Below are 27,910 nucleotides of genomic sequence, written 5' to 3'. Positions count from 1 at the left end.
CAGTCACTACGTCACCGCGCACTGCGCGTCACCGGAAGTAGACGGCGGCGGTTTGCTGGACAGTATTTTGAACAACATAGACCTATGCAGCACATTTGACTAGAAAATCGTCGTTTTACGATATAAAATCATCTGTATTAAAGACATAAAATGAAGTGCATCTTGCCAACGTTATGTATTTAAGTTGTTATGAAATGAATCGTGGTAAAAGTACGTTAACCGATATTAACTAGCCTGTATAAGGTTCGAATAGTGGCAAAGTAAAATGTAAACAAAGGTAAATATGATGCATTTGCTTACATTAATCTCTTCCTTGTACTTTTTGAAACCAAACGGACAATCTTGATGTAGCTTCATGCATTTCATCAACAATATAAAGATTCAAATGATGTTTAATAATGCATACTGATGTGACAGATCATGTGTGTGATTGGCTCATCATGGACGACTCGGATCAGGACTTCACCGACCTGTGCTCTCGTCTCCTTAAAAGAGTGAGGAGGAAAGGAGGATCTGGAGATGAGAAAAGATCAGCAGCCAAGGATGAGGAGCCATCCTCCCCCTCTTCTAGAAGAAACCCCCCTAAGAGGAGGAAGAAGACTAAAGATGCTGCTAAGACTAAAATAAAGAGTGACATCAACAAGACTCAACAGGCTGTAGTATCTGGCGATGCTTCCCAGCCTGTCCCTGATGTCTCTGGCACAGGGAAGGTCAAAGATGCCGTGATCCGCAGAATGCAACAGTTTAAGAGAGCCAGTCCAGAGAGACTCCTACATGCTGAGACCAACCAACCCACAGCCACAGAGTCTGAGGGAAACTGTCCCACCACTGCCGGGATCCAGCACACAGGTATGGTCTCAAATCGTTACAGACCCAGGAATCACCCACCCAAGCCTCTCAATTTTCATAAACACATTAACTTGTTTTGACACATCATATTTAGGTCATGCAGATCATTAGGTATGAAGTTAGAGGTTTGTTAATAACTGGATTTCTGTATATTTTACAGGCCTCAGCCCAGCAATAAGTATGTTTGTTTTACTTATATATACATTATAAACTATACACTTCCCGGCCCCCTCCCAAAAAAGTTTGGCTTTAAATAGGCAAATGCTTAAGTGTCTATGATTGTATCATTATTGCAGTGATTATTATGTTTCTAGCATGTTATATGTTTAGCAACAGTTCTTCTAACCCTAATTGATGGAGTGTGTAGCTTTTCATTTCTTAAACAACCAAGTAGGAAGAAACATCATGGCCATATTCCAGGATGACAATGTCAAGATTCATCAGGCTTTGTCCATAACAGCTATAAATTTATACTTCTACTGTAAAAATTGTGGCATATGGTGCAAAACATGACTAATGCTTTGACTTTCAACCAAAATTGACACAATTCAAAAAAAAAAAAATGGTTTAAATTGTAAAACAGAATTAGTTTTTATGGCTTGACATTTTTTAACGTGATCGATGAAAGTAATTTTTGCTGTAAGTGTATGTGCATGTTTTCCTATAGAAGATGTGAGCGGAGATGAAGCCCTGGCTCTTCAGCTTCAGCAGGAGATGGATCGCGAGGCTCGGGCTGCTGGGAACGTGGAAGAGGCAGGATTGTTCTTCTGCCAGCTCTGTCAGAAAGATCTGTCGTGCATGAGTCCCCCGCTTCGCACTCAGCACATCAACAGGTGCATTATAACCTCAACACACACTAGATTATGTGGCATCATTCTTATCTGTTTCACAAACAATGCAGTGTGAGATTCACCTTTGTCTTCTGCCTCTTTCTCCTGCTCTTCAGATGTCTGGATGCCAGTGAAAGCAGCGCTCCCTCGACATCCCATCATTCCCACCCTAGACCACGGGTCCCAGAGTGTCCCATTTGCGGAAAGAGTTTTAAATCAGAGAAAAGCCGGTCTGTCCACCTAAAGCGTTGCTCGACTGATATGGGTGTGAAGCCCAATGATCTTCTCCAGGCTCTGAGGAGACAAGCTGCTGAGACAGTGAGCCACAACTCCTCCGACCAATCGTAAGTCAGCTTTTTGACTTTATATGTTTGACAATAATATGTTCTTATGTGTATATATATATATACTTTATATATTTTTTAACTTTAATTATTTTCCATTGTGACATTTTCATGACATTTGTGCACAATTTTACCCTCACATTTTATTACTGCAATACAAAAAAAACTCATCACAGTAATTTGAATATAATATTTAAAAATCCCATTAGATTTAAAAAATATAAATGATGGCCAAAACAGTAAATTAAATTAATAAAATAAATGATCTTTTTCAATACAATAAATAAAAAATATATGATATTTATAGACATAAAATACATTTTTCTGTAACACTTTACAATAAGGTCCCATTAATGTCAGTTAATGCATTATCTAAAAATAAGCAATAGCTACATTTGTTACAGTATTTATTAATCTTTGTTAATGTTAGTTTATAAAAAAAACAACTGTTCATTATTAGTTTTACTTTATAACTTAAAGGCACAATATGTATTTTTTTTGCTTTAAAAATAGCAAAAATCACTATATCCATGTTATATATATTTTTTAGTTGTGTACTTACATTATCCCGACTGTTTCCAACAACTTTCAAACCAGGAGAAATTTTAATTTAATTCGAAGACACGGCACGTTTCTTTATTTCCGTTTTGTCGCAGTCAATGGCGTCATATCCGCGTTGTCCCTGGTTTCCGCTCGTGCTGCCATAGCAACCAGAGCCCTCTGATAGTAACCAAAGCGACAGACGCAGACAACTGTGTAGTTCGCAATGTCTATTTGCACGCTGTTGTTGTTTCGTTCAAACATTATGGACCATGGCAAGCAGACTTTGGATAAAAAAGGAGAACTATAACGAAAATCATTATCAGCGCGGTGTTTTCGAGATGCCTAGAGCTCCCATAGACAGTACGTTATATAAACGAGAGCTCCACGTCCAAGACTTCGGCCGCTCCTACATGTACTTTATTAAACAGGTGAGCACATTTACATAAAACTAATCAATGTTATATAGTTCAACAATGATAAAATGTTAGAATATGATCTGTAACGTTATGTTATTCTAATGTTGATCTAGCTTACTGCTAGTCTCATACAGACAAACTAACACATCAATTTCAACACATTGAAATGCAGTTTAGTGTGCTAGTGTAACGTTAACAAGTGAAACAGCGCTGCGTTACCTCACAAGTTTAATTTGTCTAATAAACTGACCTGTGAGTAGTAATTCTGCACGTGTAGTTCGGTAGAATGAAATGTCCATATTCCTTTTATATCCGCGGGACTCGCGTCGTGTGTGGAGCTGATAGCTGTCTCTTAGCAATCCCGAACTGCTTCATATCACAGTAATGATAAAAGCATCTATGTATTCAGTCATCCATAAACATTACTAGATCGGTCGGCTTGACGTTGACGACAAGATCCATAATTCTTAGCAAATGTTGCGTCATCAAACTACGCCTTTGTTATTGTAAAGAGGTTAGCGACCCCTAGCGGCGAAAAATTCCATACTGTACATTTAAACTAAGATTAATAAATGCTTAGAAGTATTTTTCATTGTTAGTTCATGTTAATGTTAACAAATGGAGCTTTCTTACAAAAAGGGTTACCAATTTTTCAAAATAAATATAATTGTAGTAAAGTTCAGGCTCAGGGAAGAAGGATGTGGGACATGGCAAACAGTCAACATAAAGTTTAATGACAAAATAATCCAAACGAAAGAACAGCAGTGAGCGTTCTGCCGACTGCCACCTATAACATAATAAAACAGCAACTTAAAATGTCCCAGGCCTGGTCCTCTCACGCCCTTCGTTGTTGGTGCTCCTCCTTTTATCCTTCCAGAGCTCCTCCATGGGACGCAAGAGCGTTGTTGTCGCGCAGGTGTCTCTCATCAGCACTGGCCTCGCTCCGCTCCCACGCCTCTTGGCCCCACCCTGCTTCACACCACAATAATAACAATTGTCCCCAGGAGATCTTGTAAATACATATTGTATTTCATGTTCTATGTTCTTCAGACAACAAGTAGGTAGCACAACAAGGAGGGATGGTGTGCCTGTGAAAAAGAGAACCAGGAGGAAAGCCCAGAAGATGGACGAGGACACCATCATGGCGCTGGCTCTGTCCCGCTCTCTACTTGAGCAGGAAATGGAAAAGAAGCGAGAGATGGTGGAGGAAAGAGAGATACTGGCTCAGCTCTCCAGCCCTCCAGCAACGGCAGCTCCTGTCTTACAGTGGAGACCTGGTGCAGGTAAACTCACTTTTTGTTCAGTTAAAGCAGTAAAATTGTATATTATTACACATAGCATGTCATTTATGTTCTCTTTCAGGTAAGGGCCGTGGAAAGAGAAGGAAGGGAGCATCTCCTGTCCACCCACCACTACTCCTCATTCAGGACCCTCAGACAGCACTGAATCGTCGACAGGAGCGGGTTTCATCTCTCCTGCTCCGTTCCAGACCCCCCTCTCCGCCAACACCCACCCTATCCCCCTCCGCACTCCCTCTCCAGCCTCACGCCCCCCTCTGGGACAAAAGTGCTCTTCACGGAGGAGGACCAGACTCGGTTTCAGAGTTTTACACATCTGAACTAAGCAACTTCATACAACCATGGGTTGCACCAGAGGTGAGACATTTACTTGAAGAGATTCCCCTTGTCTTATTCTTATTCCAAAGTAAAATGTTTGTTCATAAATAAGGTGTATTTTTATCAAAATGAAGTAACTATAAAAATTGCATTTTTATAAACATGAATATATAAACTATGTAAATGTTAGAGTTGATGTTTTAGTACAACAAATATATATAATTATAATTTACAATAATAGCTTTAGTTATACTTTAAAAGTATAACTCTGTGGCAGCTAGAGTATTCATTAATATTTTTGCTGGAAAATTTACTTTAAATTCCCTTTGTCTAATTCTGCACAGTGTCAAAGAAAAAAAAAAGGTTCATGAAAAAATTCTATAAATATTTTACATGCATTTCTTAAACATGTTAACTGTAAAAATTATTATTTAAATAATTTATTAAAAGACATGAACCTACATTACTACATTATGAAATGTAGAACATATCATTAGTTAGGAATTTAGAATAGGGACAGTCGGGATTGTTACATTCCTTGCCATCATTTTCATTTCACATTCAAATCCCAATGGATAAAATCACGTTCTACATTATTTCTCACTGAATATTTTGTTTGTTAAAGAAGTTGTGGATGCTGTTTCTTAAAGTTTCTTTATATTACAACTTCAGAGGGAAAAAGTCAAGTCTCTTGAAGTAACTCCAGTCAAGAAACCTCCAGCTGTGACTTCAGAGGCCGATTTGTTCCAGGAAAAGCCTTCGGATCAGAGCCCAGCACAGCACAGGTCTACCTGTCCTCTCACTGCCTGTTCGGGTACACCAGGCACCCAGGCTCTGCAGGACCTGATGGAGCTTGCAGAGGAAGGCATGACCCTCACCCAGTACACAGCCACAGGGGACAAGTCAGGTAATACTGGTATTGAGAAACAAAAAGACGTTTTTTTATTACACTCGTCTCACACTGTCCCCTGTTCTTTAGATAAAGACGATGCCACGAATGAACTTCCCTCAAGTGGGTTTGTTCCAGAAACAAATGACAATAAGACACCCAGAACAGCCTCAGTAAGAATTTCCTTCAATTTTATCTTCCTGTTACTGTACTCTCATGATTGGCTCAATATTAAATGTTCTGGAGTACTTTACTATGTCCTTTGTTGTGTTTTTCAGGTGTACATTTCAAAGCTATCATCAGATCTGAGCAGTATGGTCAACAACCCTCAACTCAGTGATGTGCAGTTACAGGTGGACAGTGGGGATGTCTTCTTCACACACTCGTTTATGCTGTACGCGCGATGCCCCCTGCTGGCCAACATGGTTAGTGCATCTCTACACTGACGCCACAAACGTTAACCATTAAGTGCAGATGAATAAAGCAGCTGGAACCATGTGTTTGTAGGTTCACGACTCAGGGTTTGGTGTTCAGGAGGAGGGTATGCCTGTTGCTCAGAGGGTGTTGTTGGGCGATGTGCTTGGGGAGGCAGTACTGGCCCTCCTGCAGTATCTTTACACAGCCCACTGTCCTCTGACACATACACTGCTACCACACGTACAGGAGCTTGCTGATAGGTCAGTATTACAACCCGTATAGTGTGGTTTCAAATATTACAATTATTTCTGTATATAAATAGATTTTAGATGACGTATATTGTGGATAATAAATCTGTGTTGTGTTTCAGGTTTGGTTTGGCTGAGCTGCAACAGCAGTGTGAGGAATATTCCAGAAGCGTGGAGGAAAACCCAAGAGGAGAATCTAAAATGTTTCCAGCGCTTGAGCCTCATCTCAGGGACCAAGAAGACCAGAACTTGGCAGAAAGCAACTTCTTGGAGCTCCTCCAATCAATGTGGCAGCATGAGGACAGCGAAGAAGAGGATGATTTTAAAGAGACTGGTGGAGAGGAAGGAGACATGGAAGAGGAGAGAGAGAGAGGAGATGGAGAGAAAGAGGACCAGGTGGATGAGGAAGAGCTTGACGAGATCTATGAGTTTGCAGCGACGCAAAGGAAAATGGAGACTGCGACAGAGACAGAGGAAGAGGAGGGACATGCAAATTCATCCCTCGAAAATGAAAAGAAAGATGAAGGGATAGAGAAAAATGAGACAGAATCCCTCTTTGAGAAGTCTGCTGGCAGTTGCCATAGTAACAAACAAGGTGTGGATGGGACAGAGGCTGCCATGGTAACAAGTCCAACAGAAACCCTTCAAAAGCCTAGCCCAGAGACTGAGAGAGTTAGTTTGATTCCAGAATTTGATGACGGCACAACTGAAAACAGAGACCCAGATGCCAGTCTAGACAAGAGTTACGACCGTTTATTCTCCCAGTCTGTAGGCGAATACATGGAACCGTCACAGACGCCAGCATCATGCTCTCAGCAAAAACAGTCACGCACACTACAGCGAAACACACCTGCCCCATTTCGCCCTTCATGTGTCAGTGAGGTGATTGACCTGTCCATAAGCCCTCCGCTAAGCTCATATGTGTCAGGTGAAACTTCCTTTCCCATGCCTGGGGTGTCTCCTGTTCCACATAAGGGTGAAGATACAGTAGATAAAGGCAAGTCTCCCCTAAGTGAAGACAACTCAAGCTGCCAGGGAAAAGAAAACCCTCCTTCCTCTCCAAAATCACACAGCAAAGAGGTTGAGCTCATTGTACTCTCAGATGATTCCGGTGAGGATGTGGATGGTGACGATGCAGCTTCTACTAAATGTGCTTTGTCCCCTCTGTCTCCGTTCAAATCTCCCTCAGAACCGTCCACAAGCTATGCTTGCAAAGTTAAACTTGCAGAAAACAGTTTCAAAGAATCTGGATCCCAAGGCCATGCCGGGAAACAGGTAAATGCTTCCAAGCAGGTGACGACTGATACAGAAGCCAAGTCTGACCGACCAGAGCACTGTAGTCCTGGGGATGCAAATGAAAGTGTGTTTGATGGCTCTGCTGAGGTTTCCTGGCTGATTCCAGCCACTCCGGTAGCATCCACACGCTGTAGCTCTACCCAGACCTGTGTTAGCATGCGCCGAACCCAACTCTTCCCCAAATCTTGCTCTGCATCGTCCTCTTCTTCCTCTTCCTCTGCCTCGGACAGTTTGAAACTTACCAGCTTTGCTTCTTTAAGCAGCAACTGCCTTAGAGAGGAGCCGGTTCCCGTGTCCAAACTGTTCAAACCAGATCAGACTCTCTCCAAAGAACGTCCTAGCACTGATACGGATCGCTCACCAGGTTACCAGAGACCACTTCAACTTCTAAGACTGTCTCAGGTCTGTTCTGCAAGGGCTTCTGATGGCTCCCACACCGGCACCATCTTGGGACGACAAACCCAGGGTGTCCCACAGCCTTCAAGTAGCACTCCTCTCCATTCAGACTCTTCTTTACAACATCAGATCCCGTTCGGCTCCCCTACGGTTGGTGACGGTGAGGGGAAAGTTGGCCTAGTGTCTCTACAACTGAGTTTTCCTTCCCCTAGTAAAACACCTGAGAAGAAGCAGAGAAGCTCTCTTCAGCAGGAATGTTCCAGTCCATCCCCAGACTCTCTGAGTTACAGTCATCCTGAAAGATCGAGAGAGAGAGAGAACGATGGGATGGAGCAAATGGAAGTGGGAGAAGATCTTCCCAATCAAAGTGTTGAAGAAGTGGTGGATATTGCAAGAAACTCATTCTGTGACATGGATGAGCCTCCTATAGCGTTTGATGACTCCTGGGGTTTGGATGGAGGTGTTGCAAGCCAGAAGCCCCACTTTAGTCTAAGACTTGATAGCAGTGAAGGCACAGTTAGTCCACCAGGTCTCGAGGGTAAGGGACAAACGACAGGTCTACACGCCACGTCTCCTCTTGCATCTGGAGCTTGTAACAAAACTCCTGATCCAAGTCCAGGTCCGTTCAATCACAGCCTTCCTGACCCTGACATGTGGGATGATTGGGGGGAGGAAGAGAACGCTCCGCTTCCTCTTTCTCAGAGACTGGCAGCTCCCTCTGCCAAGAGAGTTGCTGAACTTAAGACTCCAGGTAATACATGTTGTCCTCTTTTTTTATCATGTCAATTATGTTTCCCTGGAGCTCTTATTTTTTCTGATATGTCATAAGATAAGTCATTTATTTTAGTTTGTTTTAGAAAACCTTCCTAAAATCAATTTTAACTTTCTGTACAGTTGATTGCAGAAAGAGGAATAAAGGACCGCTGATACCCATCACTCCCATGCCAGGCTACTCTGATATGGACACACCTGAGCTCAAAAACAAACTCAATAGGTGAGCATAAAAATAATATTTAGACACTGTCACACTTAAAAATGTATTCATGTCATTGCAATAGTTAGCAAAATATCAAACCAAGTGGAATACATTATACTGCAACTTTTTATTTTCAGAACTAACGTTATGAACTGAATCTTTTTTAGTCAGCTCCCCTCATGGTGTTTTAATTCATTAGAGTTCATCACAGAAGCTATGGACTGATTTTTTTTTTTTTATCCAAGTACTTTGTCTTAATTTTGAATAGGGTGTGTTTATTGTTTTGTAATGTATAAACAAACACACATTCTTGCATGCCATTTCTTGATTGACAGTGGTAGCCACGTTATGAAACCGAATCAACATAATGTACATCCTAATAGTTTTTTAAAGTATTAAAATATTCAACTTTAAAATGAGAATCAAATGCAGATGTTGTGCAACTTTGCCCTCACATAGCCAAAGCAAAATGCTCAAAAACACAGAGATGCATAATGTTTTTTTGTCTAGGTTTGGTGTGCGTCCGCTGCCCAAGAAACAGATGGTTCTGAAGCTGAAAGAGATCCATCAGTACACCCACCAGCTGCAGAGCTCCGAGTCGGAGGAGGAGACCTCTGGACCCCAACGCCCCCCGAATGCCTCCAACTCCCAGTCTGTGCCGCTCTCCTTTAAGCAACCTACAGCGCCCCCTGCTGTCTCCCCTATGAAACTACCGACAAGTGAAGAAGATGAGCTTTTATCAGCCTCTCAAAACTCTAACACGTCCTCCACTGCGGAGTCCGAAAGGTACAGCTACTATATGGCTATACCCCCCTCTGGTTTAGTGCCCTGGGCACATGCTCAGTAGTTTGTGTGATAATCCATCCCTGCTATACACACAATTAATACTAAATATGCTGCTTTCCATTGCATGGTACGGCTCGGTACAGCTGACTTAAATAGTACCACCTCGGTTGAGATTCCAAGCGAGCCGCACCGATACTAAAAAGTGACGTGTAAACACTGCAGATCACTGATTGGTCATCGTTACTACCAGCATCATTGGATTTGCTACACGAGACACCAAACTTGAACAAACTTTGTCTTGCAGTGAAAAACATCCACATGCCGAGAATCAAGAACACCATTCCATCGATATTCTCCATTGCTCCTGTGTTGTGCGTTTGTTTGTGTTGCGTGTTTGTGTTACTATGATGTCACGGTAGTAGAGGCGGCACAACTGTAATGATCAGTCTATAATCCCACCCACTTTGAAGCGGTACTAAACTGCAGTGGGAAAGCAAACCGAACCGAGCCATACCATGCAGTGAAAAAGTGCCTAAAGAAACATTTTTCAACCCTTTTCTTCTATCCAGGTCGAACCCAGAGCTGTGTGTGTCCGGAGACGATGACTCGGACAGCGAGGGCATCACAGCGTCTCAGGCTGTTGTGCGTGAGAAGGACAAACTCCTCGCAGTACGTCAGTTCATCCTATCCGACCCCAAACTGTACGGACGAGTGCTGCAGTACCAGCCTCTCTCCCTGGCGGAGCTGCGGTCCAGCTTGAAAGCGGCAGGCATCAGGTTAGGTGCTGCTAAGCTACTAGACTTCCTGGACTCCCAGTGCATCACTTTCAGTACAGCCAAACAAGGCCAGAATGCCTCTTCCCGCAGGAAGCGAGGTGGGAAAACTAATGGAAGTGCAGCTGGAAGAGGGAGGAAAAAAACAGCTAAGCCCAATGGAGGAGTTGCATGAGGGCTGAAATAAAATAATGTGGTAAAACTCATTTTCAGAAGAAATTGTTAAAATACAATGTTCATCTTTTCAAAAAAACAAAAAAAAAACACACACTCATGGTCTTAAGTGTGAAAGGATTTAAATAATGCCTTTTTTTATCAGCTTCATATTGATGTTTTTTTTTGTACAATTTTTGAATTGAAAATATTATTTTTAAATGAATTTAATTTAATGTCTGGATAATGTAATTAAAATACATTTCTTAATGTGTCTCGTGTTTTTATACAATAATTGGTTCGGTTCATTTCAACTGTTCTAATTAAATTTCACCCAGCAGTTTTACAGATTCCTTTAACCAAAACGGTCAAGATTTCATATGCAGGTCATATTTTAACTAATTTTCATGACAAACAAGCACATTTAATTGCACTCACTCAATTGGCATTATGTAAAGAATTTTTTTTAACTACATATGTAATGTGTGCAGAAATTAAATTCCCACTTGTACTAAATCATAAATGCAAACAATACAAATTAAAATAAAAATGATATTAAAATGACCCATATATTTCAGATTGTAACCAACCGTGAAAAAAAAACAGAACCAAGATGTCTTGAAAAAAAAAAGTTTACTTTTTTTGTTTTGTTTTATAACATCACTTTTTTTTGCAAAGATCTGCGGAGAAAAACAGACATCTCACATTCTAACAAAGAAAGACAAGCAGAAGAAAAATGTCTGATCGTCTTCCGTGTGCACGAGAGAGAATCTGGGTCCGGCTGGGCAAACAGTTCCACAGGAAGGGCTGAATTCATACAGCGTGTGAATCTCTCACATCATCACCTGAGCTCCTCAGGAGAGTCAGGCTGCTCTGCCTCAGTCAGGACCATCTCCTCATGCCCCATCATGCACCTGTCATGACAGGTTGACAATGTTGGCCAGGAAGCGTTGGGCCCACCACTCCTCAAGATCAATAGGCACAAAATCTGACAAAAGAGAGTAAGTTCTTGAGATTTCACCATATATATGAATAAAACACCAAACAAAATACGCACTTTTTTTCCTTTCATAGTGTGGAAGCAACATGAACATTCATCAAAATATATTCTTTTCCGTTCCTGACAGGAAGTCACGCAAGTTTGGAATGACATGAGAGTGAGTAAATGGCAGAATTTTCATTTTTACTTGAATAATGTGAATATGTATATCGTAATGACAGCGAAGGCCTCCACTAGGGGCTGAGCAGAGAGAACAAGTCAGCAAAGAAGAGACTATTTAAAGAGAGTAAGTAGGACAGAAGTCATTGACTGACTCTTCATGCTGGGATTGGGGCTTCTCTCCGCGTACTGCACTGGCCCTTTCCCGTTCTCCGGCTGGGATCCCTCTCCAAGCTTCTGCTCCACCTCCTGCCAAGCTGCAATCAAACAAATATTGAAAATTATAGCATGTATACCGTAAATTATATCATGTATATGAGGGAGGGAGTTGTATTTTACTTTATAATTTTTTTTTTTTAATTATATTATATTATATATATATATATATATATACACAAATAAACATATACAAATAATTACTTTTTATTTGTTTGTTTACTAAAAGGATTTTAAAATCCAATTTGAAATAGATTTAAATAATTTATTGAAAATAATTGACATATGGTTTGCCAGCAAGTTTGTAAAAGATATATACACACACATTTTTCTAGTCACATGCTAAAATATGTAATCGTCTTTATATTGATCTTTTGTAGTGTAAAACTTGCCAGCAAGCCATACTGATGTCTAATTTAGAAGTCAATTTGATTCTTTTTAATAAATGAACAGATTCACAAAATAAACAATGATTCATTTATCAGTCAGTCTGAATGGCTTTTAAAATCCTTTATTCAGTAATCAAAGGTACAAAGGACGCTGTGAATAGCATTTTAGGAAAACAGTGCCATGTGTTCCACCAAAAGAACAATTTGCAGCTAGAAAAACATGCTCTTCTCGTTGGGAACTTGTTAGAAAAATAGGTGGTTACTTTTACCAATTCTGAACACTTCCTTTACACTCCCTAAACCGGTTGTCTTTTCTATTGACTGTAAAGCAGTTTTAGAAAGTATAAAGCCTCAGTTGACTAGCCTGTCACTGTACAAAAGAGCATAAACCTGCCCTTGAGGGTCCGTTGCATCAGCCTGTGGAGGTGGAGTCTGGCCTGCAGACAAAAACCCTCCTCCTGAAGATAACAACTGCCCTTCTTCACACAAACTCTGCTGAACTTACCTCGCAAAGTACAATTATAGTGATTCAGAGTTGTTTTAATGGCTCAACACCTAATATGCACCATTTGCAGCCGCAAATTTGTAACAACTTCCAGTTATTGTAGAGCTTTGAATCCATTTGGTCTCTCCTCAGTGTATTAAGGTCTTGGCAAATACTACCCAACCTTGGCCCTCCTCAAGGTCTTAAACATCAAGGTAACCAAAATACTGGTGTTCTGGAAAATTAACTCACCCTCATAAACAAATCGAACATTGTCCTCGTGTGCTGGGGTGAATCCTTCAGTAGTGTTGGCAGCGTTTGGAGAGGTGGATCTGTGGTACCGCTTTCCGTTCAGCCGGTTAAATACGATTTTCGGTTCTGGTGAACTACACAAACAAAATCACATTGATTAATATGGGTTTTCAATAACCTTGAATTTTTACATTTGTACCCCATTCATAATACATTATATTTAATTGATCCGTTTAACATTCGATTAATTTCTCATGCTTTTCATTTAAATAAAAGAACAGGTTATTAATTTAGAAAGCCAACCCAATGATTTCCATTATGTGGAAAAGAGTGTGTACATTCTTCAACATATTCATACATGTTTGTAACGACTTGAGGGTGAGAAAACGAAGAAAAAATTTAGGGTGAACTGTTCCTTTAAGGCCAAATACTTCCTTACACAATGTCGTTTCTATAGTGACAGCTAGCTACACGTTATGAAACCCAGTTGCCGATTATATCAGCATAACCTCAGGCATAAATTTATCGTTATTGAAATATCAAACACACAAATGACAGACACAAACGCGAACGTGTGTCGTAAAATACGCCGTGATTCTCTTTAGCCTCCGAAAGCAGCACAACGTCCTTGTGGGAATATAAGGGGGGGTGTGACAAGCATGTGCTCGCATTATAATAACTGCAAAAGGTTAGTTATTAAACCGTCAACAGAAATGATAACGAATGGAATCGCGACAGAATCCTCGAACACGCCGTCATTCCACGCGCGCACGCGCTACACTTGCAAGGTCACACGGCGCAAGAAAAAAACAAGGGACTTTGGCAAAGGCGTAAAAAGGACGTCCTGATTAATAATTGAGGCCAGCTTGTTCAGTACGGATACTTTAAAGTGTGTTAAGCTTATAAACGAGACTGTGACGCTGAGGACATTTTTAAAGGTGAAGTTAAATCATGTGTAAATTTCACCACAGCGACTAAACTCGCGTGAAGAGAGCATCGCGAGCTCAGGTAACGTTAGTGCATATAAATTGAATTACTCACTCCGATGCAAGCAAGGGGCTTTGCTTCTGTTTCAGGTCGCTCGCTTTGCTCTCAATCTGTTGCGTAGGGCCTGCAAGAAATAATATCTGTTAATAAGTCTCTAAAGTAATGTCAGTAACCAGATTAAAGGGTGGTTAATTCTTACTATACTTGCGTTAAATTACCGACCATTGACGGCGATTGCGCTTATATTATAGACTGTGCATGCCGTTCAAATCTGTACCTGTTCTCCGTTGTGTAACAAGTTTGCTGGGACCTCTGGTTATTGTGTACATCATGTGCGAGACGGTTTCTGAAGGACCCCTGCGGCACGATGGATCCACGCGAGGTCTACGGATCGGTCAGTGCGAATGTCACGATTATATGCACGCCAGGAAACGTCACGCGATCCCCCTTCAGGACGGAGCTCTCTTGACGCAGCCACCTTGGAAATAAGCAGCGTCGATCCGGTTCGCAAATCTGTCGTCCAGTCGCTTGCAGCCAACGGGACTTAAGCGCCGTGTATTTACTCACAGCAGCAGGCGTAAGGTCAATGAAGGTTAAGCGCGTTTATTACCCTAATTACGCGTCGGGTTAATTCGCAGACTGTCCTGTGTGCGATGTGTCGCTGCGGAGAAACTTTCTGAGTTCTGGTTCAGTCTGGACTCTGCTATAAAATTGGGACGTTCAGATTGCAACCTTCCCCCGTGACGTCACGGCACGCCCCCCGCGACGTACAACCGGGGTCACCTTTCACCTACTCACCTTGTGGACATCAAACAATGTACTAATAGACTATGTACAGTATAAACACGGGTTCCATCATGCCGACAAACGTTCAACTGATAAACGCTCATAAAAGACTGCTTGATAATGATAACTTGAGGCTGCGCATATGTGCGCTGCAACGAGGGGCTTCACACATCGCGTGGGAAACATGCAAGCTACTGACTCTTCTTGTGTAAAATCTAAACATTAGTTTCTTCATGCCTTCAAACATTGGTTAATGTACAATATAACGAGCGCGTAATAGGAAAGACAGCGGTTTGCGCAAATGTGCGCAGCTATGAGGCGCTTCACGCACCATGTGGGAGCCGGACGGGCTTTACTTCATACACATTAACAGTCCTGAACCTTGCCGTGTTTGGGTTAATTAAACCGTAACGTTAATCTCACTAACCTGCGATGCAGGTACTGAAGTTACACCTTTCACTCATTAAACATGACTGAATAAAAGAGAGGAAAACCGTCTGATGCAATTGTTACACAACTGTTGTACAACAGTCCTTGAAAAGCAACGTCTGTGACAAAATGACTCTTAATTAATAATGTATTCATTTTATTGTATTATAATCACCAGAGAAAACAGAGAAACGTGCCACTTTCAAGTAATCCTGAATTAGTATTTATGTGTCCAACATTAGGTTGACATTTGGTAGCTGCCAGAGAACCTACCTCAGATAAAGACCATTGTTATTGCTTATAATAAATTTATTGACCCCCATAGGAAGATATAACTTTAGACATGTTGTTTCAAAAGTAACCTGTTCATTGGCTATTAATACCAAACAATGAACAAACCTAAATAGCAAGGCATACACAACTAATGTCATGATTGAGAACAAAGCCATACATTAAACTCAGCAATTCATTTCCAATGCTGTTTCCACACAAATAAAAGCCTTCTTCGATAAATAATGGCATTAAAAGGGGAACTGTATCAAATTAATGATGTAATAACTATATAGTCATAACTTGGCTCACCTGAGTGGGTGTGTACAGTACAATCGAGCAGTAATACTCCCATTTAAAAAATTTCACACAATGAAAGCACTTAGTTACCCTGTAAATGTAAGTCTCTATAGCATGCTGCCTAAATCAAAGCAATTCAATACAGACATATCGTAGTATTTTGAGTAAAGAACCACAGAGGTTAGTTGCTCGAATTATAAAAGGCCTAATGATTGTACAAGTGGCGTTTCAGTAGTGCGGTTCACAGTCTTCTACGAGACTGTCGGTGATGTAGTTGATCTTCAGTAGTTGCTGGTAGTACTGCTGCTCCACGGCCGTGTTCACCGTCCAGCTCACCACCTCCACACCTCGGGTTGCCCAGTATTGCACATAGTCCCTGATGAAACAACACAGTGACCATCTCGAAGCGCAACACACACTCCCACGCTGTAGATGGCGCTGATGTTTAAATACACTTTGAATGTTCCCACACAGATTCACTTTCAGATTTACTTTCAGATTTACTCCCATGTTCGTGACTGTTTTTTGGGGTTAAATGCCTGAAAGAAGGGCTGTGGTGGAGATGTTTTCTCATTTATTCTACAGCATAAATACATCAGTACTACACCACTTTTTTTTTAAAGCTTTTACGTCAAACAGGTAAACTCATCTACTCACTAGTCGCTTTCACAGCCTCATTGTGTTTAGAATTGCACTCTTGCAAACTATTCCAACTCAAATTTTCAACTTTGAGAGCCCTGTGCGATTTTCATTTTCAAAAATGTCATCCCTGCTGCCCTCTCATAGCCTTAAGACCCGTTCACACCAAGAACGATAACTATAAAAACATATATATATTAGCATCCACACCAGCGCATAATATCGTTCTGTTTATTCTAAGCGTGTGCTTGTCTGTCACTTTAAATGCCCGAGCTCGTTACAGCAGGATGGATTCTGATTGGCTGTCTGTTTTTATCGTTTATCAGCTGGATAAAATGATTCTGAAAGTGATTCCAACAATATCGTTTCTCTGTGCCGTTATCCTTATAGCTGTGGTGTGACCCCTGCTATTCTTTAATATTGAGAATGATTTTTAGAACTATATCTTTATCTTTATAGTTATCATCCTTGATGTGAACGGGCCTTTTATTTAGGCCCAATCCCAATTCTATTTTATACCCCTTCGCCTACCCCTAACCCTTCGCCTACCCCTTACCCTTGCCCTTGAAACAGAGTGGCAAGGCGTAGGGGTGAAAATATTCCCCTAAGAAATGGGACACCACTACTACACCGTTACACGTCATTATACGTCGTTGCTAGCGCCTACGTCACAGGAGATGCACCAATGTTTATCACAAACTTCCAAGATGTCGTCGTCAGCTGTAGTCTTGCGTGCAGCTATTTTTTTGCATTTTTCTTCTGAAGTTCGCAGAAAACAACGGAGATGACGATATCTTCGACGCCTAAAGCTGCGTTCACACCAAACGTGAATAGAGCGTCTGGCGCGAATTATTTCAATGTTAAGACGCGTTTACACGCGTCTGGAGGTCTTGCGGCGCGAATGAGGCGTTTAGCGTGGCGCAGTGGACACGAATTCACCTCATTCGCGCGTCCACTTCGCTTCAAACTTTTGCTTTTTACACGCGTCATATTGTTAACGAACTTTAACGATTTTTTTGTAACCGTTTCTTTGAGGAACATGACCGTAAATATGAACACAAGATTGAATGTGACATAAAGAAAATTATTATGGCAGTCATGTTGCCTCTGTAGCCGGTGTATGCAGGTACATTTCTCATACCCCTTCGTTTGAAGTGTGGTCCCGAAAAATCTTCGTTTCAAGGGCTATCTGGCCCTTCCCCTTACCCCTACCCCTCCAACCAAAAGAGAATCGAGACAACCCTACCCCTTCACGGGAACGCGCAAAACGGAGGGGTAGGGCCAAGGGGTGAATTGGGATTGAGCCTTAGTGTGTTTCTAGGGGTGTTTATTTTTGCACGGGTGAAAATTCTATATTTGATTATTTTGAATAGGAGTTGCAGTCCTCAAAACACTAAAGGTGAAATGTTGAAAAATGTATAATGTAAATGAATAACCAAGCAGTCAATATGTCTCCCTAACCATAGCTATAAGCAATAATATGATCCCCGACAGCACCAATAACCACTGAAGGTCCCAGCAGTGGCATTAAAGAGACGACTAAAATAATAAGTGTTAGGGTTGTTAAGCAGTGGTCAAGAATAATGGTCAGTGCTTTAGTCTGTACTGAAACATAACCACAGAGTGGTCATTTCAGTGGTTGCTTTACTGTGACTGATATGCAGTTTATTTTAGGACCTGTGGTAGGTGTGTTAAAGATCTTACGGTAATGTAATGCACATAATAACATGGCTTCACAATAATTATGTAAAAATGGCAATGAAAATGACCAGTTTTGGAACTCACGGCGAGATGAAGTTCTTCTGCACCAGGAAGGCAGAGACTCCGCACAGTTTCCACAGGAGGTGATGATGGGCCCAGTCGAGGAGCACGTCCAACACACACATCCAGTGATGTTTCCACGCGGACGAGAACCGCGGCGTCCCGTCGCCCAAAAGACTCAGACTCCACGGCCGATGGGTCAGCGCGGTCACCACATTGGGATCCGCCTGCCGCATCTGGAAAGGAGGTGCGCAGCCGATACAATTCAGTATTAGTGTATTACTGTCCAATTTACAATGCCGCTCAAACGTTTTGGATCGGTGAGATTTATGTGTTTAAAATAAGTCTTCTGCTCACCAAGGCTGCATTTCTTTGATTAAAAATACAAAAAAAAAAAGTAATACTGTTAAATATTATGAATATTTAAATGAACTGTTCTCTATTTTAATATATTTTAAAATGTAATTTATTCCTGTGATCAAAGCTGAATTTTCAGCATCATTACTCCAGTCTTCAGTGTCACATGATCCTTCAGAAATCATTCTAATATGAGGATTTTGATTCATTCGTTGTTATTATCAATGTTGAAAACAGTTGTGTAACATTTTTTTTCAGGATTCTTTGATGAATATGTTTTTTGAGCATCAAATCGGCATATTAGAATGATTTCTGAAGGATCATGTGACACTGAGTAATGATAATGAAAATTTTGGAATAAATTATACTTTACTATATATTCACATAGAAAACAGCTGTTTAAAATTGTATAGTATTTCACAATATTAATGTTTTATTTATTTTTTGTATTTTTAATCAAATAAATGCAGCCTTGAAGTACCTAAAACATGTTCCAAGATAAACTCAAGTCCCATCAGATGCAAATAAACTGAATTATATTACCCTATAGATGACTTTGGGCTCAAATGAGCAGACGATACTAGTGTTGTAGAGCACTGGATACTTCTGAAATAATTCTTTTAGTGCTGCAGCTGCCTATGGACAACAGATAACAAACATGAAAGCACTACCAATCATTAAATCAATAAGCGATTGTGAAGTAAGAGCTCAAAGGATCAAGACTGGTGCACAGAAACGGTCCAACCAATAATGGACTCACGCAGAGCAATGCAAGTTGCGACAGTACCTCATCTGGATGACCTTTGACATCGAAGTAAATGGTCAACTTGAGCTTGATGCATTCCTCTACAGCCTCCTGCAGCGTTGGGACCTTCTCACCTCGGAAACGCTCACTGCCACGCAATCAACACAAACATACCACCTGCTGTCTTCAACTTGCTCTTGCTTATTCATGCTCAACGTTTGAAAACTAGTCTGTCGTTCTTCCCATCTAACCTGAATCTGTGTTTGGCGGCCGCATCTAGATTGCGCAGTTCAGAGAAGAGCAGCTTGTTCAGTGGTCCCGACCCGTTGGTGGTCCGGTCCACAGTGTCGTCGTGCATCAGTATGGGAACCCCATCCGCCGTGAACTCCAGGTCCAGCTCTACACCCGTGGCTCCATTCTCACTTGCCTTTCAGTTAGAAATCAAGAGTCATTGAAAGAGGAAGAAACCACTGCTTAGATCTGTAGATTGAGGAAAACCACAATTAACGCAATGCTTTCACAATGTGTAATACAAGAAATGCGATTTTGAGGTTGAGGAGCATGTGATGCTTATCACGTGCATAGTATGTATGCAACTTACTCTTTAAAAAGAAAAATCACATGAAAGCAGACATTTCAGTCAAAACGCAGTAAATGAATATACAACAAATACTAAGAGTTGGTTAACACTTTTATTAACCCGAGCTTGACCAATCTTTTTTTCAAATGTTTTACAACAACACCTTATCAATGACTACACAAACATTTCTTTTTTTTAAAATGTTCTCGATTTTCTGTATTCTGTCAATGAACCGCTTTGATTGATTCGTTAAAAATCATTTATTTGAATCGATTCAATACAAGATCCGAATCAAAACAACAATTCGTTCACGTTGTCAGTGATGTTTTCTTACCTAACGTTACTTGTAAAATATCACTTTATGTACGGCCTTTAAAAATAAGCATACAGTGGCTTTAAATTAATACTGCCACGCGAGAAAAAATAAATCTATTCGCATTAAACCGAAATGAATCGGTATGTTGTTCCCACCGTCCGTATAGCAGCGATGGTGTTCTCGGGAGCGTCGTGTCCTCCGCCGCGGTGCGCCACTGCTGACACGCCGCTCGCCGACGCTCTCGTCCCGGGCCGCAGCACCTGTCTGGCCCGGCTGGAGGGCACCTGCGGGAACCGGAACATCACCAGAAACAGGTAGAGAGAGGCTGTGAGCACCGTGGGCCAGACGGCGCTTCTGGTTCCCAGCAGAACCACGACGAAGACCGCAGAGAAGAGTGTGAGCCCGTCTCCTAACTGAAGCATGATGAGGAAACGAACCTACAAACCCAAACCAAGCGCTGTTTCTACAATTAAATCAATAAATATTGCTTATTTAAGACACTGCTCGATCGTTGCTTTCAGATGAAATCCACATTGCGAGTGTCATCAAAATGTTGACACAGGAGTGTTCAGTTTGAGTCATTCATCGCCACACAACCGTCTGTCAGTAGAAACCTGCTAACGAACTGTCATGATGTGTTGATGACATCATCACGAATAACGTTCGGAATTGCTCGCGTGACCCCACTGACTCCTGACCTCATCACGATGAAGAGCGTCATCTGATATTAAAGGCAACCTGAATAAATGCCTTTAAACTGCGTGTCGATAACCTGTTTCACCTGCTTCACGAACAAACAGTGCAAGATCTTTAAAATACTATCTATCTATGCGATGCCGTGGTGGAAACGTCCTACAATAGAACAGGATAACTTGACTAAGACATAAAAGTCCCTGTGGTTGATAAGGATACATTTTGCAAAAAACATGAAGTGACAAAACACCAAAACAACGGTTTATGTTGTTATTATTATTTATTTATTTATTTTATTGTTATTATCTATTTACTTTATTTTATTGTGATAAAAACTTAAAGACTTTTATTTTGAAGTGCATGTTCACAGCAGCAGTCACAGTGCGAGATGAACTGAACTGGTGTGGAGATGGTAAGTGAGTTTTAAAAACTGCACAAATTGTTAACATAATACATTTTTTCACATCTGTTTGGTGTGTTTCTTTGTCATAATTATTGCTGCCTATAATACGGTAGAAAATGTCCTCCAAACCTGACTAAAACATAACCGTCCCTGTAACGTAAAGGATTTTGGTTGACATGACGGGGGAAAAATCGCAAAAATGTAAACGTGTCAAAACAATAAGACAACAGTTTATTATTTGCTTTATTTTGTATTTTATAATTGAAAACAGTTTTACATTTGCCAAGTTTATATAAAAATATTGTAAAGCAATAAAACTAAAATACTTTTATTTTGAAGTTTCTCTGATTTTCTACTATGTCCAGCTTCACAGAAGCACCTCGCGATGCACTAAACTTGAGTAGAGATGGTAAGTGCTTTCAAAACAGCACGAATTGTTACTATTAATACATTTTATTGAATTATTGTGGCCTTTATTTGGTGTATTTCCTTTGTCATTATCATATATTAGCAGCCTAATCGCATTAGGATTGTCCTTGACAGTGTCTTTAATCTCATCAACAGAATAAACGTGTTTAAAGTATTTTTAAGCAAGTGAGCTATATTTCTAAAGTTAAAAAAATAATTTCAGCCGTTGTATTAATTATAACAATTGTTGCCATGGTTACTGTCTCCTCAGATGATGTCATCACGCTTAATTTCCCGCCTTCCTCTATATGGGTGCCGGTGTCATCATGCAGGACTCATTTCACAAGCTAAAGTGCTCTACAGCAGTGACCCGACACACACCGGTCGACGGATGCCCGTTACGTTCTCACGCGCCCTGCAGATTCAACCTGTGTCATTCTGCTCTGACCTTGCCTTGAGAGAATTCAATCTAATGTATGCTTTCCCGGCTATCAAAGGCCTGCGAGCTCTTTCGAGACTCAAACTGATGCAGACGGGCATCACTGTGGTCTTACTGCCCGCTGTGTATTACCTGTACCTGCAGGGACAGGCCTCAGGGATGCTGGTGAGTTACACCACAGGCATAGCAGGGTTCGCTGGCCTCATGCTCTACTCTATAAGCCACTATGTCAGAAGAGTGGTGGGCATGATGTATCTGGATTCAACGCAGACCGTCCTAAAGGTGTCGCACCTGACCTTCTGGGGTCACAGGCGGGACGTATACGTGCCCGTGTCTGATGTCATGACGCTGGGAGACTCAGGGGACACCAAAGGAGAGCCGATCCTTTGTTTAAAGCGCTACAGCAGTTCTGACACGATGTACTTTTCCACCAGACTGGGGCAAGTGGTGGACAGAAATGCATTTGAGAAAGTTTTCGGGAGTTTGTCATGAATTTACATTTCTTATTTAATGTCATGTCATAGGCTACACCACTGGATATTGTTTTCCCATTGAAAAGTGACAAATAAAGATGTTGTGTTAAAGTATATATTGATTTTATTTCACATAATTGATGAAAAATTATAATAGAGTGCCGCAGTGAGGACATACACAGCCAGGCCCAAAAAAAGTCACTGTTTGGAGTTAAATAGAGTTTATGACTTGATCATTATTTCAGTGATTATTATGTTTCTAGCATGTTATGTTTGGCAACAGTTCTTCTAACCTTAACAGATGGACTGTGTAGCTTTTCATTTTTTAAAGGGATAGTTCACTTTGAAATAAAATTTTGGTATGTTTTAGCTTACCTGAAGGGCATCCAAGACGTAGGTGTCTTTTTTTCCGCAGTAGTTTCAATTTTGATATTTTTAGGTCAAACCGTTCTTGTCTGTCAGTCATTTAATGCAGGTCTGTGGTCACTGTCTCAAAGAGTGTGACGTGTACGCAGACTGGTGCATAGATATATATACACACTAGAATAGATGCCGCCTTGGCTACGGCATTCGTTCCAATGAACTGCCGTAGCCAAGGCGACATCTAGTGTATATATATATCTATGCACCAGTCTGCGTACACGTCACACACCAGGATGCGCGAGCGCCCTCAGATCACTTGGACGTGGCTGTGTACAAGAGTTAAAAAACGATATAAATACTGTTCGTTTTCTCACACAAACTGCTCGTTTCGTGTCTTAGGCCATCAATGTGTACTTACGATGGGGAATTGTTTAATTTGGACGATGGGGAATTGTTTAATTTGGACTCTGTGCATGCTCTTTGAGACAGTGACCACAGACCTGCATTAAATGACTGACAGACAAGAACGGTTTGACCTAAAAATATCAAAATTGAAACTACTGCGGAAAAAAAGACACCTACATCTTGGATGCCCTTGAGGTAAGCTAAAACATACCAAAATTTAATTTCAAAGTGAACTATCCCTTTAAACAACCATGTAGGAAGAAACATCATGGTCATATTCCAGGATGACAATGTCAAGATTCATCAGGCTCAAATTGTGAAAGAATGGTTGGGAGGAGCATGAAGAATAATTTTCTCACATGAATTTGCACCTCTGAGTTTTGAAGAATGTTGGTAATCAAACAGTTGACGGTACCATTGACTTCCATAGTAGGAAAAAAAATACTTTGGAAGTCAATGGTTACCATCAACTGGCTGGTTAACAATATTCTTCAAAATATCTTATTTTGTGTTCAACAGCAGAAAGAAGCTCGAGTAAATAATGATACAATTTTCATTTTTGGGTGAACTATCCCTTTAAGATCACAAAATCCTTAAGGTGCTGCTAAATAAATTGTTGTATATATATATATATATATATATATAGTTGAATATACTTAAATATATACATATAGGCCTACTTAAAATAAAGTATACTGTTGAGTGAAATACTTCTTGAAACTTCTAACTATTAGGTAAATTTGGAAACTGGTGGGATTGCAATAACTATATGATGTCTGTTCCTATGATTCATAGTTTCTATAACCTATACAGATGTTTACAGTGTTAGAGAGGGAAAGACACAGAGTACGAAACAAGACCGTTGAATGAAATTGCATTTATTTGCACTTTCTATTTGTATCTCGCGTCTCGTTTCTGAGTTGATGTAGTTACTGTGATTAGCATTGTAGGAAACTATAACATTCATGTTTGGGTTTTTCTGAGGAGGACATTGGGAAGTGTTATAATATCATCCAGCCACAAATATCATCACTATCCTCCTAACGAGACGGTAGAGGTTGTAGAACCTGTGTACAAATCTATATTGGTGAGACAGTACAAGAACGTTCATGTAGGTTTTTTTGTATTTGACATTAATTTACATGGTTCAGGGATAAGAATACTAAACTACTCTAATTTGTAGAGGATAAATATATGAATATTATAGTGGGGTTTGAGACACAGTAAAGACAAACACTCCCTAATCTCCTCTTTGGGAAAACATGGATTTAGAAATCAGGCCAGACATCATTCTTATGAATCATTCACTGCACAGTGATGTACCTGGATATATTTTCAATTAACATGTGTATTACAATGTGCAACAGAAAAGATAAAGTTCTGACATAAATTGTTTCATTTTAAGCAACTCCAATGTCTTCACTCTTGCATGCCCTTAAAAGTGTGCTTACACTCTTGACTGAGAGTGAAAACAGGATAAAGAACATCATTTCCCCTCTCTCAGTATGACTAAAAACTTGCATTGTATTTAATACACATATGTTGTATAGATTGAGGGTTAACATTTATATGATCAGCAGGAACATTTTCACAACACGACCCTGTGAGTGAAAGATTTTCACTTTGAAGCCCAGCCGTTTCCTATTCTCCTCTCTGATTGGTTGACTCAGGTAAAGGTGATCACATGAGGTACCAGGCAGCCAATCCGGCAACAGCAGCGACCCATGTGGCCAGAATCACCTGTACTGTGGATTGTCGAAGCAGCATCCTAGCAAACTGACATGCGTAGGTCGTGTTTCCACTCACCGCTAGACAGACAAGAAGGAAAGCAGTACAGTAAAAATACAATTTTTAAAACATTTTTAAATGTTGTCGCTAACAACTTCCTCACCCATTTTGGCTGCGTAGTAGGGACATTTACTGATGTCCCCACCCATATCCCCGTGTGCAGGGAAGCCAACGTCCTGCACTTCCTCCTTAATGTCCTTCCCAATCTCCTGCAACTCTGAGAATACCTGACGGAAAAGCAAAGAACATGGAGGGAGGTACAAAAATGACTATTATATTCATGTATTCGCACATCACATAACCTAAAAGACTTGGTCTTTGATAATCCTCTTACGTCCAAATTATATTTAAAAGCCAGGTTGGCTTCGTCTAGCAGCTTCTCTTTGGTCTCAGCATCCACTTCCAGCTCGTTCATCCGACTGCGGTACAGCCTCTTGAAGGCCGTGGGGTTGTGGATGCCCTCGAAATGGAAGAAGTTCAACCCCTCGCCAGTAGGGGGCAGTTTGAGGGCCCGCTGAGCCACTTTCTTTAGAATCTGCCCTCCTGATAGGTCACCCATGTAGCGGGTCCAAGCGTGCGCAACCAAAAGAACCGGGTCGTTGCAACCCACCTCGTGAATGCGGTCTACGTAGGGCTTGGTGGCCGCCGAGCAGGAGATCTTGCTCTCCCAGTCTTCACCGTAGAAATACTCCAGGTCTTTGGCCAAGGCGTCTCGCCGATGAAGCTCAGAGGGAAAATATAGTGGGGCAAACATGGGATGGTCCTTATTCTTCTCGATCTCTTCCTCAATGGCAGAATACACATGGTACAGGCCGGTTGTGCCAAGCTGGGGTTGATAAGATGACAAAATAGCACAAGCGTGAAGGTCAGAACATGATAAGCTGTTTTTGTCAAACCCTACAAGAGTCATTAGACTCACCTTAAAAAGTTCTCGTTTGATTCGGCCCCTCAGGAAGTCCTTGACAAATGGCGAGTTCTCGGCTTTGTCGTGAGATTCCTTGGTTCCAGCCGCCAACACTTCCGACAGGTCATCAGGACTGAAAAACGATTTGTAAAGATAAAAATCTGTTATGCTCTATACCGCCACCTACTGGCTTGGATGTAAAATCATGCAATAGCCAGTTGGAGTTTTGAATGGCACTACTTGTGAATAACTTCCTATTCCGATTAATCAATCCGATAAAATGAGGGTAAATTACTGAGATGAATTGTATAGTTTTGGTAGGTCATGTGATACCAACATTGTTGCCACATCAAGGGGCTTTCTATGGAAGCTTGTTTCCGCCACAGAATAAATAAATAAAAAAGTAATTGCGATTTTTTTTTTTATCTCACAATTCTGACATTTTTTCTCGCAATTGCAAGTTATAAAGTCAGATTTGCGAGATATAAACACGCAATTTTGACATTTTTATTTTTATTTTTCCAGAATTGTGAGATATACAGCAAAGTCGCAATTGCAAGATACAAAGACCAATTCTGAAGGGGGGAAAAATCGACTGTTTTTTCTAAATTGTGAGTTTATATCTCACATTTTTTACTTTATAACACACAAATCTGACTTATTTGTAGCATTTATTTCTTTATTTCTAGCGGAAACAAGCTTCCATAGGTTTCATAATGTGTTCTATATCAAATATTACAGTTTTTTTTTTTTGTTTGTTTTTTAAGTAGGCAGTATATACAAGTACAAACAACTTGGATGTTTAAGTCACTTCAACTTAAATTACATTAAACTGACTTAAATGAGTTCAATCTTGTATAGCTTATAAAGTCTACACTTTAGTATACAAACATGCATAGAATAATACAATCATGTTTGATATTCAAACAAGCCTGTCAAGTTTGGACAAAGCCAATATGAAAGCTTTCATGAGTTTCAGCATTTTTGTCAAAAGAAGGCCAACTATTTAGGTGTAAAACTTTTTTTAACAAGGAGAAATGTAATGCACCCTCAAAACAAGTACATTCAAGGTCAATTTGATGTGCTTTCTAGATAGTTTCTTAAGATACATGTCTTAATAGCACTGTAAGGGAACAGAGTACCTGAGAATATCATCATTGCTTTCAGTGAGGGTGTTCTCTGCTGAATCTGCAGCCATCATGACCGTGTGCCAGTTATTTATGTCTGCTTGATAAACAGAGAAGATGAGCTGTGGCGTTTAAAAGCAAACATGTTTAGATACTCTTCTTTCAATAGTGATAAACCACATAATCATCACTGTCTAGTGCTAGTCTTCATTGCGCAACTCACATCCATTGTGACATTATTAGTCATGCGCGTGACATTGACTTGTGTAAGACAGTCGGCAAGTAAGTTTATCCATCTAAATGACTGTAATTACATTATGGATGCAGTTGAAATCGGATTACGCGTTCTTCAGCTGTGTGAAACAGGACGGCTGTTATTTTACCTGATAATGCTGTGTTTGCAGTCTGCTGCAGTTCACCTCATACTGAATGCGTGTTTACAAAACTAATCCCGCCTCAAACAGGAAGCAGAATGACGTCTGAATTCGCTCACTCGTTTTCGTTCACTTATTACCTTTATAGTGGACAAGTGTCATCGCAAAGAGTGCATGAGTGAACGAGTGAGCAATATGACACAGTAATTTGTTTATATAGTCTAAGTCTCTTATTCGATCTATTTGTTTCATTTTGTATTTTATAATGAACACTTTTGACAAAAGGTTGTGAAGAATTTATTATTTTATTATAAATGTATTGAATTTATTA

At 40.6% G+C, this 27,910-nt stretch overlaps 5 protein-coding genes across 12 annotated transcripts; 2 read left to right on the top strand and 3 right to left on the bottom strand.

Annotated features, from left to right (window-relative positions):
- The first annotated feature begins 30 nt into the window (after nucleotides 1-30).
- Nucleotides 31-10,802, top strand: slx4 (SLX4 structure-specific endonuclease subunit homolog). Of its 2 annotated transcripts, none has more exons than XM_079890177.1 (14): nucleotides 31-277; nucleotides 418-849; nucleotides 1,517-1,682; nucleotides 1,796-2,023; nucleotides 4,033-4,265; nucleotides 4,345-4,637; nucleotides 5,271-5,505; nucleotides 5,578-5,660; nucleotides 5,766-5,912; nucleotides 5,995-6,164; nucleotides 6,275-8,595; nucleotides 8,739-8,838; nucleotides 9,331-9,606; nucleotides 10,176-10,802. In XM_079890177.1, exons 2-14 carry the CDS (start codon nucleotides 441-443, stop codon nucleotides 10,552-10,554), a joined length of 5,040 nt encoding a protein of 1,679 aa, XP_079746303.1. In that variant the 5' UTR covers nucleotides 31-277; nucleotides 418-440; the 3' UTR covers nucleotides 10,555-10,802. The 2 variants fall into 2 exon arrangements, with proteins under 2 accessions (XP_079746303.1, XP_079746304.1); XM_079890178.1 differs by having other exon boundaries at nucleotides 38-277; nucleotides 1,520-1,682.
- A 353-nt stretch (nucleotides 10,803-11,155) lies between these two features.
- mcrip2 (MAPK regulated corepressor interacting protein 2) lies at nucleotides 11,156-15,114 on the bottom strand. Of its 2 annotated transcripts, XM_079890189.1 has the most exons (5): nucleotides 14,297-15,097; nucleotides 14,074-14,143; nucleotides 13,033-13,166; nucleotides 11,847-11,948; nucleotides 11,156-11,520 (listed from the first exon to the last, which is right to left on the bottom strand). In XM_079890189.1, exons 1-5 carry the CDS (start codon nucleotides 14,349-14,351, stop codon nucleotides 11,450-11,452), a joined length of 432 nt encoding a protein of 143 aa, XP_079746315.1. In that variant the 5' UTR covers nucleotides 14,352-15,097; the 3' UTR covers nucleotides 11,156-11,449. The 2 variants fall into 2 exon arrangements, with proteins under 2 accessions (XP_079746315.1, XP_079746316.1); XM_079890190.1 differs by lacking the exon at nucleotides 14,074-14,143 and having other exon boundaries at nucleotides 14,818-15,114.
- Nucleotides 13,337-22,732, top strand: tmem186 (transmembrane protein 186). 5 transcript variants are annotated; one of them, XM_079890184.1, is made up of 4 exons: nucleotides 13,337-13,970; nucleotides 21,253-21,307; nucleotides 21,638-21,707; nucleotides 21,978-22,732. In XM_079890184.1, exons 3-4 carry the CDS (start codon nucleotides 21,705-21,707, stop codon nucleotides 22,635-22,637), a joined length of 663 nt encoding a protein of 220 aa, XP_079746310.1. In that variant the 5' UTR covers nucleotides 13,337-13,970; nucleotides 21,253-21,307; nucleotides 21,638-21,704; the 3' UTR covers nucleotides 22,638-22,732. The 5 variants fall into 5 exon arrangements, with proteins under 5 accessions (XP_079746310.1, XP_079746308.1, XP_079746307.1 ...); XM_079890182.1 differs by having other exon boundaries at nucleotides 13,337-14,040; nucleotides 21,269-21,307; XM_079890181.1 differs by having other exon boundaries at nucleotides 13,337-14,040; nucleotides 21,266-21,307.
- gde1 (glycerophosphodiester phosphodiesterase 1) lies at nucleotides 15,581-21,100 on the bottom strand. The gene is made up of 6 exons (XM_079890179.1): nucleotides 20,358-21,100; nucleotides 19,558-19,733; nucleotides 19,349-19,454; nucleotides 19,105-19,197; nucleotides 18,229-18,440; nucleotides 15,581-16,180 (listed from the first exon to the last, which is right to left on the bottom strand). The coding sequence occupies exons 1-6, from the start codon at nucleotides 20,622-20,624 to the stop codon at nucleotides 16,033-16,035; spliced, it is 1,002 nt and encodes a 333-aa protein (XP_079746305.1). The 5' UTR covers nucleotides 20,625-21,100; the 3' UTR covers nucleotides 15,581-16,032.
- Nucleotides 22,733-24,248: 1,516 nt separating the features above from the next.
- hmox2a (heme oxygenase 2a) lies at nucleotides 24,249-27,696 on the bottom strand. Of its 2 annotated transcripts, none has more exons than XM_079889889.1 (6): nucleotides 27,589-27,696; nucleotides 27,221-27,302; nucleotides 26,094-26,211; nucleotides 25,509-26,000; nucleotides 25,278-25,401; nucleotides 24,249-25,194 (listed from the first exon to the last, which is right to left on the bottom strand). In XM_079889889.1, exons 2-6 carry the CDS (start codon nucleotides 27,277-27,279, stop codon nucleotides 25,067-25,069), a joined length of 921 nt encoding a protein of 306 aa, XP_079746015.1. In that variant the 5' UTR covers nucleotides 27,280-27,302; nucleotides 27,589-27,696; the 3' UTR covers nucleotides 24,249-25,066. The 2 variants fall into 2 exon arrangements, with proteins under 2 accessions (XP_079746015.1, XP_079746016.1); XM_079889890.1 differs by having other exon boundaries at nucleotides 27,221-27,305; nucleotides 27,589-27,667.
- Nucleotides 27,697-27,910: the final 214 nt, after the last annotated feature.

Source organism: Squalius cephalus (genome assembly GCF_949319135.1).
Source record: "Squalius cephalus genome assembly, chromosome: 13".
In the NCBI taxonomy this organism is placed as follows: Eukaryota; Metazoa; Chordata; class Actinopteri; order Cypriniformes; family Leuciscidae; genus Squalius; species Squalius cephalus.
Note: the sequence above shows the minus strand (reverse complement) of the source record. Positions and strands in the feature narration are given on the sequence as shown.

Coding starts and splice junctions, on each gene's coding strand:
- slx4 (XM_079890177.1), top strand. CDS start 441: ATGGACGACTCGGATCAGGACTTCACCGACCTGTGCTCTCGTCTCCTT. Junction 8,839..9,330: donor CTCAAAAACAAACTCAATAG/GTGAGCATAAAA, acceptor TTTTTTGTCTAG/GTTTGGTGTGCGTCCGCTGC. Junction 9,607..10,175: donor TCCACTGCGGAGTCCGAAAG/GTACAGCTACTA, acceptor TCTTCTATCCAG/GTCGAACCCAGAGCTGTGTG.
- mcrip2 (XM_079890189.1), bottom strand. CDS start 14,351: ATGATGTACACAATAACCAGAGGTCCCAGCAAACTTGTTACACAACGG. Junction 13,167..14,073: donor AGCCCCTTGCTTGCATCGGA/GTGAGTAATTCA, acceptor TTGTTTGTGTAG/TTCACCAGAACCGAAAATCG. Junction 11,521..11,846: donor CCCCAATCCCAGCATGAAGA/GTCAGTCAATGA, acceptor CTCTTTTGTCAG/ATTTTGTGCCTATTGATCTT.
- gde1 (XM_079890179.1), bottom strand. CDS start 20,624: ATGCTTCAGTTAGGAGACGGGCTCACACTCTTCTCTGCGGTCTTCGTC. Junction 19,734..20,357: donor CCATCGCTGCTATACGGACG/GTGGGAACAACA, acceptor TCTAACTGAAAG/GCAAGTGAGAATGGAGCCAC. Junction 19,198..19,348: donor TCAAAGGTCATCCAGATGAG/GTACTGTCGCAA, acceptor TGTTGTCCATAG/GCAGCTGCAGCACTAAAAGA.
- hmox2a (XM_079889889.1), bottom strand. CDS start 27,279: ATGATGGCTGCAGATTCAGCAGAGAACACCCTCACTGAAAGCAATGAT. Junction 26,212..27,220: donor AGCAATGATGATATTCTCAG/GTACTCTGTTCC, acceptor ATCGTTTTTCAG/TCCTGATGACCTGTCGGAAG. Junction 25,402..25,508: donor CTTTTAAATATAATTTGGAC/GTAAGAGGATTA, acceptor CTTTTCCGTCAG/GTATTCTCAGAGTTGCAGGA.